Genomic DNA, 12,025 nt, shown 5'->3' with positions numbered 1-12,025 from the left:
CTCCTAAAAGTGCCAGAGTTTTATCATTGCACTATGTGCCTAGGTTAATCCCGGGCCTTGCTGTAAGTAAGGGAAATCGATCAGGCGTGGATGACATGACACTTTTTCCTTTGCCTCCATTATTATCTGCAAAAGCCGGGGGCGATGAGCAGAAGATATCTCACGCCTACATTAACCTCTCTCTCCCCTGCGATTTTCCACCCTCGTTCCCAGCATACTACAACCTGACAGAGAGTGTCCCCAACCCCCAGCATCACTTGGTCCGACATAAATAATCACGTAAAAGCAGTGTGACAGGCTCGAGCACTATGAGAAACGTGACCTTTTCTATGGAGCTGGCTGACTACTGTGCACATCCAGAGATAATGTTTGTTGGACCAGAGGTGCTGTTTCATGCGTGAAGGCTGCGGTGGTAAAATAATGACAGTTTGTTATTGTTGAGAAGCAGATACACTGATCCTGGCCAATGAGAGACGCTGTAGGAGCCTGCAACGTTTCACATCAAGCGTTCAATGTCGTACAGTATATTCATTGTGGCATGATATACAAAGACAAGACTCATAGACAAAACAATTGTATCTGTTATGTAATGACAGGGCTGGAAGGCTGCCTGGATAAATGTCTGTACTAGTAGTGTGTTAACATCTATTATACATACATCTAAAATACTCGTGAATTATGAATTCATAAAACGGCTGGGGATATCCCGAAGGATCGTGGTGCTTAAGATCAGCCATGGATCTGAAATACCCTTGCTGAATAGCTTCCATCATCGCCTCCACTTACAACACGCCTCCTACTCTGTTGACAGAGCTTCATAAATAATAGCTGATCCCTTGTTCTAATTAAAAGGCTTCTTGTTGTATTACATGCTCGAGGTGGAGGAGGCAGCGACAGGATGCCTGTTTACTCCTTTGTGTAGCCACTCCAATCCCTTTTTCAGGTGATGAATGCTACCTTTTTGTTTTCCGAGTTGTTAACATCTTCACTGCTGAATTTGCATTGCAGCTGCGGAGACGATTAAAAACAGGAGTGGGTTTTCGAGAGGAGATAATTGACTTTTGAACATCAAGCTGTTGCTCTTTGTACAGTAACACTCCTATTTAAAGAGAAACTCCCCTAAGCTACGACACCCTTAAGAACAAGAAGAGCAAAGTGCTGAACCATGAAGCTACTTGCTATTTGCGTTGTTTGTTTTTTCCCCCCGGTACGCCAGGCGGGAGTTGCCTCTTGACCTCCCAGTGTTGCAGTCTGTTTGGTTTGCTCTCTCTGGTACTGGTTAGCTATGCGACGTGACTCTTGCAGTCTGTTTGAACTGGGAAGCTGGGGAATAGGCTATCGCTCAGTGAAAGCTTCTGCTGATCAACAAAACACACGCTTATAAAATAGAAACAAATCTGTTTAACTGGGGTTAACTCGGACTACTTTATCTGTCTAAAGGAAGTGAGGTCATCAAGTGGAAGCACTCACCAGGCGTTCTGACATGGGCGTCTTGTCGTGTTCAGGTAGATGCTGCTCCAGGGCCAGGACGATGCAGTTGGCGATAATTGTAGCGAGGATCATGTACTCGAATGGAGTGAGAGAGTTAAGGAAGTGTTGAAAGAGAGACAATTGCATTCATTTCATTTCACAGCTCAAATCATTGACTATACATTTTCATATGGAATGATCACCAGGATAAATGTAACCAATCAAGGGTGGTGATTATCAGTCGAATAAAATAAGGTGCCTAATCACGACAGACAACATTAACATCAAGCTAATTATCATCCATGTTGCTGTATGCAAAATGCCATTCATTTGGACGTATTCTTTCCACTTAAGCATAAACCTTCCACCGGCTGTGTTTCAAGGCTTCCCAGAGAGAAAGCGTCCTATACATGCGCTCGTCATATTTCCGGATGGTTGACCATTTCCAACCGTTTTCAATGGTTGGCTCATTCTGCAATCCATTTTCACTGGGTCATTGCCCGCGGGTCAGGGCCTATTGAGAGCCTGTGAATCGCGAGGGGAATACGGAGTTTATGACCATTAGGGCCAAGAGGTAGAACTAGTACCCAGCCTGATTGTACACCCAGAACAGTGTTTTCCCGACAGTGTCAAAAGACAAACAATCGGTATAAGACAGCTACTTATGTTATGATTGTTTGTTTCCTGTCTTTTTCTCAATGTGTTGTCTCTTGGAATAGGAAGTTAATCTTGCATCAATGACAGCTAATGTTGTTCATCATCACCCATAGTGCTGCTCTAGCTGTCTTCTTGTTTTTTGTCATATAGCTCTAGCTTTCCAGCCCAAGCCATTTGACTGATAACATTTATTATTTTAAAAATCGCCTATTTATTTTTCATCATACATTTTTTTATTAACTGAGATTATTGTGCTTGTTTTCAGATCACTTTTAAATGTAATGGTCCTTGAAGGCTGCTATTGTGGATTTAACCTTTTATAAAGATGTTGACAGTTTTCTGATAAAACCGGCCAAAGTTACGCTGAATAATATTACCCTAGCAGAATATTTCACTTATTTTAACAAAGATACGCAGATTTGAAGGGCGACCATGACTTTTGAAGTGGAATTTTTTTTGCAGCTCTGAAAGAGTTGCGTGGGCGCAGCACCATGGAGAGGGCTCCAAACGAACACAACGAGGCGGAGCTGCGACCCTGGACCAGCGATCTCTCTTTTTTACACAAACAAACCAAGCCCTTTCTTAAGATTACATGACCGGAGGGCACGAGGAGTGGAGGTCAGGCGGTGCACGCAGCCACAGCACTTTCTTACCACTGCCCTTTTACGCACGCAGCTTTTTATTGACTTCTGCGTGGATCAATAGCGATGTTTGGTAGTGTGACGCTGGGGCTGCTGCTGTTACAGCTCACATTTTGACAAAATAACTTTTCTCTCGATGCGCACGCCTAGAGACTCTGAGCTGGGAAAGGCAGCACAAAGGGCGGATGTTGAGTCTTTTTAACTCCGCACCTATTCAGGACACATCTTCGTGTCAGGCTGAGACAGATAAGCAGCGCAGCGACAGGTGCGGGCAGCGTTGCGCGGAGAGGCATAATGACAGTGTGGAAGCTGCTCCACGGTGTTAACATAACTGCTCATTCAACAGCAGCATGAAGAGAATCCACTGAATATAATCAACACAACAGATTGACAAACAGGCCTGCGGGCGGTGGTGTGTTTCTGCTTTCTAACCATCTGTGTGGGGTTGCCAGGCAGGGACAGCCGGGTCACATGCACCTGCACGGTGCGCACGGTGCTCAGAAAGGATATGGCCACTCTGTTATTCGCTTTGCATACTTCCTGATGAGGTTGTCCTCGCGGAAGATGAAGAGGGAGCGGTTGACAGTGAAGCAGTTTTGTTTGACTGGGTTAGGGTTGTATATGGCCATTGTTCGGGCTCTCTGGGCCATCGACTGCTTGTACACCCTCGGGCCGCCCGGAGCGCCGCCACCCCGGGCTCCCCCTCTCCCGGCGCCCGGTCCGCCTCTCCCTCCACCGCCTGCGCCTCCTCCATAGCGGGTGGGCAGATCTTCTGCGAAGCGAGGCATCCTGGAAACGCACAGATCCAAAAGGGTAAATCCAAACTGGTGTCAGTGGAAATGAAGGGGAGACGCATCACAACAAACACACTTCATCCAAAGCACAGCTCAGAGGGTACAGAAAGCGCTGCGTTTGGGAAAGGAAAAATAGGGTGGTCTCATAGAAAACCATGTTCTCTGGATCTTTTCCATTCACTCATCTTCGGGGACATGGAAAAGTTTAAAGCAATAAAAACACTTTAGCTGTAGCCTATGGAGTCACTTCGCTGAGGCTGTTGCATCCATAGCGGCCGTGTTCTGAGAAATAAAAGAAGATCACGCTGAAATCATATCACCCTGTCTCTGTCCAAACCCCTGACAGCATCGCGTCAGCATCCAAACACCAGTTGAAGCGATCAGGTGTCAGTGAGTATTAAAAAAACACTGGAATTCCTTTTCTTTCCCCCAGGTAAAAGCATTAAAAAGACAATCCAACACGAGCAGTCCTGTGATTTCGGTTTGATCGCTCGCTGTATGTGGGCTGAGGGCTATAAAGCAAGTCCTCCGTGGAACAAGGAAGAGCGCATGTGATCAACACGAGCCTATCAGGGAGTGGAGCGCACAGACGCGCTCACCGTGTGCTGGCTGCTCGCAAGAGAGTCTGGGCAACTGATGAGGATCACTAAAGCCCTGAGGGTCAGAACAAGAGTTTATCAATCGTTCCATAGCGTCATCAAGGGAAAAACGTGATGTCTGCACAGTAGATGGAAGACATTGCATTGCATCACAAGATAGATGGCTTCTAAGTGATCGCAGAATGCGTGAAGATAAAAACATAAAGCAAAAATCTGAATGTTTTTGACAGGAAGTTGTGAGGAACGAATGACAGTTGTTTGCATACAGCTAGAAAGAATACACTTCCTGCCTATGAATACAAAAGACTGTTAATTATTCAATTATCATAGGGATAATTAGTCTAACACAGTTGTAATTACTTCAATCAACATAAATGCAAAACAATACCTCCCTTATTAGCACATATTATTGTGACAGCTTTCCGTAGTGATGGTGGCTAGATATACATCATTATTATAAATACATACCTATTATTATTTATTACATTTTTTACCCCTGGAAATAATTACTGCACTTAATTATTTATTTCTTACATAAGTATATGTATGTTTGTTGTTGTATGTTGTGATGTTTTTGTTTTGATGGCGCCTTTCAAAAGGGAGAAGCTTTTATTTATTTCATTGTACATAATGACATTAAATGATTATATTCTATTCACTACTTCACAGTTGCATTCTTTATTCCTGTGTATTTGTATAAGCTACCGGATACCGATTTCCCTCTGGGTCAATTAAGTATCCCTCCAGTAAATAAAAAAACAATTATATTGTGTAAATAAATACATATACACCAATTGTTTCAACATCAGTTTTCTTTTCACATATGTATATATTGTTAACCCTTGTGTTGTTTTAACATAAGCTTTTAACTGTTTTGGGTCACTCAAAGCCAACTAATAAAAAAAGAAAACCAAAACATGTTCCCCTTTCCTATACCTCATTGAAACCCTTCATGTAGAAAGACTAAGTGCAACCCTTTACCCATGCATGCCAACATATATGCCATACATGTATGCATTTACAAAGCAAACATTATATTAAAAAAAGAAAAATAAGTTGGTTTACTTTTTATATGTTTTACTTAAAGTATTCATAGTGTGATGTGTGTGTTTTATTTAACTATTATATTTCTGAATATATCAATGCAAAGTTATTGATCATAGGAAGGAAGTAAATAAACAAGCTCTGTTGATAGGGACTAGTGACTCACACACATATTAAGACCATTATTAAGACCACTATTAATATAGATAAGAGCTTGTTTAGACAAACCTTAATGGTGTGTTATGGGTGTGGCGTTTATCGGAGAGGATAGTTTTGCTTTTACAAAATTAGATTTAGAAATTAATCCAAATGTGAAATCAAACATTTTCACTTGGTTTCTTCAATTTAAAGCTATAGGTTATTTTGTTTCAAGATTCAAAATGACACTGGGTGAACTCGGTCTCAGAAGTGTTCGTGGGGTCGACATACTTTTGGCCAGAATATCTTTAGCTCTCTGAAACAAACGCTCTGGCTGAGGAGCCATCTAGTGGTTCAGCTAAAGTGTTGCAAAAATAACACAAGAGCCACTGTATTATGTGTCCTGTGCTGATATTGAGGAAGACACTGATGTGGAGATAATAAAGCTGCCTTGGAAATAAACCTCCCAATAACAAATATCCATGAACTGCAGTTGGTTATGCACATCCTGTAAACATATGAGAAAAATAGATTATCAGGAATCCAATATGTTTGAAGCACAGTACATTGAAACTTATCATCGTCATTATCACAATATCTGAATTATTTGTATGAAAGATGAGTATGATATTGTCTCATACTGATCCAAGGTCGCTTAATTAAACAGAATCAGCATCGGCAGACAGTGATATTGGCAAATATCATATAGTGAGAAAACTTGTCATTTACATTGCATACAATTAGCACAAAGATCAATCTTCTTATTTACGAGGCGCCACTCACTTAACAAAGAGGGGCAACTTTTGTCAATGTCAATTTAATCAAAAAAGGGGGTAGAGAATTTTGACCACCAACACATTATGATAATAATCTTGAAGAGGTTTCCTGTGTCCAAATCTGTTTTAAATACCTTTATTATTTCAGTTGTGTTAATTATTTCAAAATGATGATTGATACAAATATGACGTGTGAATAGTCTCAGGCCCTGAAGCAGGCCAAATACAGCACATAAACAGTGTATTGCAATGAGGCAAGAAAAGGGTAGGGGCTTGCCGTTAACTAAATCGTATTCCTTGATCTTTAAGCATTATTATTATTATTATTATTATTATTATTATTATCTATCTGCCCATTTTACATGCTTCAAATCAGAGGTGGGAGAAGTACTCAGATCTTGTAAAAGTAAAAGTACAAGAGGAATACTCTGTTACAAGTAAAAGTCATGCATTCAAAAATATATTAGCATCAAAATATACTTAACGTAGCCTACCAAAAGTAAAAAGTCATAATTTCTGTAGATTGGCCCATTCAGAATAATATAATATATGTTGATTAAAATTATTGATCATTAAAGTTATCAAAGCTGGTAAAGGTGCAGCTAGTTTTAATCACTTTGTATACTGCAGAGTATCTTGTGAATGTTAATCCATGTGTAACTAAAGTCTTATTTAAGTGTTGATACTGCATATCATTATTCCAAATCTGCAAACTATCAAAATATATCAAATAAATGTAGTGGAGTATAAAGTAGTACAACTTTAGAATACTCAAGTAAAGTAAGTCTCTCAAAATTGTACTTATGTTCAGTACTTGAGTAAATGCACTTAGTTACTTGTTACCACCACTGCTTAAAAGTACAAGTTCAAATGTTTGTAAATCTCACCCGCGAGGCCATGGTGTGCTGTTCAGCGTCTCGTGCTTCCGGACTATCTGACGCACACCGTCTCTTCTTCCCGCTCTGCTCTGATTCTCCAGGTGTAACACCGAGTCATACTTCTGCACCGTGTCAGCTCTCCACACCGGGCCCTCCGGGTCTCCAGAGCAGGGGTCCTCTCCCTCCACAGCCCCCGGCTCTCCCTCTGCCCGCTGGAGACCGGGGACGCCCCTCCGGTCAGGTGACACAGCCCAGGTGTCCTCATACTCTGCCCCCAGGGTGAGCATCCTCCACGAGCCCAACGTGGCTGAGCGCACCGCTGGGGTTCAAATAAATGATATGTAGTAGGCTACGCAGCAGAAGACATGCCATTTCTGATTTATAATGCACACTTTAACAAACTGGAATTAAACAAAAAAATACTTTAGGAAGTCAGCATTTGTCGCAAAAAATACAAGTAGTCGTCACTCGTAGTAAAAAGAAATAGAAAGTTCCAAAACTCAGTCATACAGAAAATGTAGGCTAGCTATAAACACTTAAAGTATACCCAAGCTATGCAACATCTTCCCCAAAAACACACACCGTTTGGCTAAGTTGTTACAGTTTCAGTTCTTTTCCGAAATAAAATAACTCATTCTCTTCTTGGCAACAAGTATTAACACATTTTAAACAAGGACATATGAGTTTTAATCTGCCGTGTGTGAGGAGCAGTTAGCTGCTCCCATGTAGCGGTTATCAAGACACTGATGCCCTCCACAAAGTTGGTGTACAATACCAAACAAAGACATAGCCTATGTACTTCTAAATTGCTTCTATAAGCATATTACTCACCTATGTTTGGGTTTTCCAAGTAAAATAAGCATTTCAGTCATATCTTGTTTCAGCCATTGGGCAAAGCCAGTCGGCCTACTTGTCACAGATTTGTGTTCAGTTACAGGTTAGCACAGGTTTAATTTATTAATTGATTGATGGATGGATGGATTCCATTTAGCTTTTTCACTTTCAGGGTCCTGGTTCGCTGTCACACTGTAATTACTTATGGGCACTTGAATGGAACAGAGCCATGATTAATGTAATTGGTAACACCTGTGCTTTTTATTTTCTATTACAGGTCAAAATGTCTGCTGTGAAAAAGGCTTTTATTGACTTTAAACCACTGTAGAATAGATGTGTTAACATTGTCTTAATTTATTTCTTCTATTTCTGTCATCTCCTCTTGTCCTTTTTCAAAACTGCGCTCAAAACCTTTTTAAATCCACCCCCTTCATATTGTAATTCCTCTACTGACATTGTTTTATACTGTTGCCATGTATTTATATTTTTGTTATGTCATTGTTTTTACTGTTTCTGTTTTTACCTTGTTAGGTACCTTGTTAAACTAATAAAGCGTATTATTTATATAATCACAATTTATTTTGACTGCTTATGCCTCTATATAAATCCCTCAGGACTGTGAAATAATAGGCTCCAGTCAGCCCAGAGACAGCTTATGAGAGTTTGAGTTGTGATGGCAGTGTATGAGACAAAGCAAATAAAACCTTTGGGATTAACTGAATCCTTAGACTCTGTGATGTATCATTTCAAACTGTATAACAGTTATTCACATTGGTTTGACCCAGAGGCCTCCACTCAGGTTTAACAACCCTAATATAATGGTTGTTCATACAATAAAGAAATGTAAACAAATGCGGTAACACTTTATATTAAGGTACATATTCACCATCAACTAGTTGTTCATTAAAAATGCATATTAGCAGTATATTGGCTCTTTATTAGTCATTATAAAACAAGTAGTAATGCCTTATTCTACAAGTAATAGGCCATTAGTTAAGAGTTTTTCCTTAATAACCTTCTTATTAGTGCTTATTTATTGTAAGTAAGGAAGTTGTTGTACATGAGTTTGGGTCTTAATATGCTCAATATGGGGTAAATAAGGCAGTAGTACCACAAGAATAATAATTCTCCCATAATAACACCAAACAAATATGGTCTATTCTTATGTAACAAGACATGAAACTACATGTGTTTATTGTGTCAAAATGACAAAACAATTGGTGTTTCTAACTAAGATTAGAATATGTTCCCTATTTTAAAGTGAAGTATTTTTCATAAAAAATAAGCTAGTAGTTTGTCTCTAATATGTTAATTAACAACTAATTGATGGTGAATAAGTGTACCTTAATATAAAGTGTTACCACAAATACAACCGTAGGTGGTTAGAAGTAGAATAAACGTACCATAAACCACAGTTGACCGTCTCTCTGCCCATCTCGAGTTGTGAGGAAGACTTCTCTTCATAACTGCTCTCCAGGGTTACTGAGGTACATCCAACTGAAGAGTGGAATAAATCAACTCTTTGGCCCCCACACGGTACATGTATGTCTGCAGGAGGCACCAGGGCAGGGGCACCAAAGACAAGAATAAAAGTTTCTCCCACCCTGGAATGCGGAAAAGGGCTGCTTCCTGTCCTGCCAGTTAAGAACCTCGTTATCAGACCGAGCGTCTTCCATGCTCAAGGAGAAATTTCACTGATTCAATTATCGGCTCTGTTTTTCGCTGTCCGCCCTGGTTACCAGGAAGGGAGCAATCATCGGGCAGTTTATGAGACCTAAAAGGCCTGCAGTCTGCAGATGTTACAGAAACTCACTTCCTGCCGGACTTTCTTTCATATTGCTGCTGGAGGGGACATTATGAATCCAAATCCACTGGGAGATGGACAACAGCAGCTGAATTCATGTTTTTATAACTTTAAGAGTTTAATTGCAGAGGTGGGAAGGACCTATGTTTACTGAAATTAGTACAATGGGAAATGAATGTATACATTTCTATTTTGAGACTTTCTCTATAGCTTTCGACGAAATGACTACCTTTTACTTTTCAACAGCTGTATACCTACAGGTGACTTTGCAGATGAGTATTTTGTAATATGTTCGTTTTTCAAGCACTGATACAACTGCAATAGCAATGGCATTGTCAGAAGAGACTTCACTTTGGTCTAGACAAACATTTCAAACCAAAACAGGATAGATTGCGATGGGATTTAGTGCAGTGCTATTTAATTTATCACACAGCCTCAGCCGTGCCCTACGGAGTCACTATAATTACATACAAATTGTTTATCATAATTCCCCAAACTTTTTTTTTAAGGCAAATTAAAAATGAACAAATATTCTAGCGTTACATGTTTTCTACAGTTCATAAGCTCTCCTATAAATCTCTTACTGTAAGTTACGGTTATTTGCCATCATTTGTCAGGCTAATTATTTCACTCATCTGCCCCATGTCCACTATTGGATGGAAGAACATGCAATTTGGGACGGATATAAAATAAACCCACTCTCGTTAACGCTAATCTAGTATTTACCAAGTAGTTCTTTCATTCACAAATGTAACTGACTTTGCATTGCAAACACACTTTACGTCATAATTTATTCCACCATAAAAGGTGCCATTAAAGAGGGATGGGGCTGTCAATAAAGCACATTGTGCACAACCTTCCTTATGGAAGAGGCATGAGTAAGAACATTTGGTTTAGAGTAGCTTGACCAAGAAGAACCTTCATAACGTTTTTATTTCTTAAACTGATGCAAACACATGTTAACACTTCTCTTGCGTTAGGTCCCCCTTCCCATACTGTGTGTTTTGCAGTGATATCTCTGGAACCCCTTATCCAATTGGTTGACATCTCATTTGAACAGTCCAAGCAAGTATAATCAAGGGGTGACAGGCAGAATGATTCCAGGGGTGAATTTCATGTTATAATTTTTGCAGTAAGTTCAAAGATAGTGCTTACTGTACATTATAAAATGTATGTGTTTACTGGAGATGCTTTAGTTAGGGTCGCAGCTGAGATGATTCCCATTCCAATGGTGTATGGGATGTATTGATTTGATACAAGCAAGTCAGTGTTTCATTGTGTACTTTAAACTACAGAATATGGTCCGGACCCACCGGTGGGCCCATCAAGTTCAGCATTCACTGCATTCACTGTGATGAATATAAAACAAGACGCTGATACCGTTTTCCTCAATGAACATTTTGAGAAAAATAAATATTCAGGGCTCCTCTTCCTCAGGGGCCTCTCCCTCAGGGGCCTCTCCCTCAGAGGCCTCTCCCTCAGGGGCCTCTTCCTGGTTGACTGTTGATCAGGCTCATAGTCTGGATCGCTGTTGTCTTCCATTTCTGAGACATTGTCCTCTATTTCTGGTGCAATCTCATCTGGTTCAAAACATTTGTCCAGAGCCTCTCCAACAGAAAATTGCCTAATCGGTTGCCTACTCATTGTATCACTGAGTCAAATGTGAGCAAGGCACAAATATAACTGCATGAGAGACAGTAAGGGAGGGGTATTTCTTTCTGGAGGGGCACAGAGCTCGCACCTGTGAGAAGGTATGAAACATTGTATCATACAGCGCGAGGAAGTGAGAGGTTCCCGTAACTTAGAGTACATTGTTGTCTGGAAGGTGTGGGGGGACATAAGCACAAGAAGAGAGAGTGTGTGAGTGTGTGTGAGTGTGCGTGCGTCATTTCCTATGGCGGTAAATTCTGACCGAAAACATCATGGGTGTTTCACTGTTGAATAAATCACAAAGAAATCAATGCCAGTGGGGATCATCAAGTGTATATGTCCAGAGGCCTAGTGTGGAGGATCACATAACGTCTTGAGGCAATAGGATGAAACACACACTATTTATGATCAAAAACAAAGTCACTCGGTCACTTTCGACCCGAAACGCAAGAGAAGGGAAAGTTATCTCAAAATAATTGTGAATCCATGATTTGACCTGTAATGGAGTATTTCTGCTGCAGCATTTACTACCACTCTACTATCAAACTAAAAGCTTTAAAATATACTCATTAAAGCTCCCTATGTGTGGGAAGTGTCAGCAGCTGCCGGGTCGGGCTGAGGATGTGTTTGACGGGATAAGGAGCTGAAAAGCAGTTTCCCTCTGGATCTGAAGGAAAGGAAATGTGAAGACATATTTTGAGGTAACATTGTAGCAAACAGGCTCAAGAAACTACAACAAG

The 12,025-nt window shown here is 40.5% G+C and overlaps 1 protein-coding gene across 1 annotated transcript in view; it reads right to left on the bottom strand.

Moving 5' to 3' along the window:
• Nucleotides 1-1,563, bottom strand: part of cacna1bb (calcium channel, voltage-dependent, N type, alpha 1B subunit, b) — a 210,901-nt gene extending 209,338 nt beyond the window's left edge. Inside the window, exon 1 of the mRNA XM_071204950.1 lies at nt 1,471-1,563. Coding sequence (XP_071061051.1) covers nt 1,471-1,563 — 93 coding nt within the window. The remainder of the gene's footprint in view (nt 1-1,470) is intronic.
• Nucleotides 1,564-12,025: the final 10,462 nt, after the last annotated feature.

This window comes from Pseudochaenichthys georgianus, chromosome 12, assembly GCF_902827115.2.
Source record: "Pseudochaenichthys georgianus chromosome 12, fPseGeo1.2, whole genome shotgun sequence".
Classification (NCBI taxonomy): domain Eukaryota; kingdom Metazoa; phylum Chordata; class Actinopteri; order Perciformes; family Channichthyidae; genus Pseudochaenichthys; species Pseudochaenichthys georgianus.
Note: the sequence above shows the minus strand (reverse complement) of the source record. Positions and strands in the feature narration are given on the sequence as shown.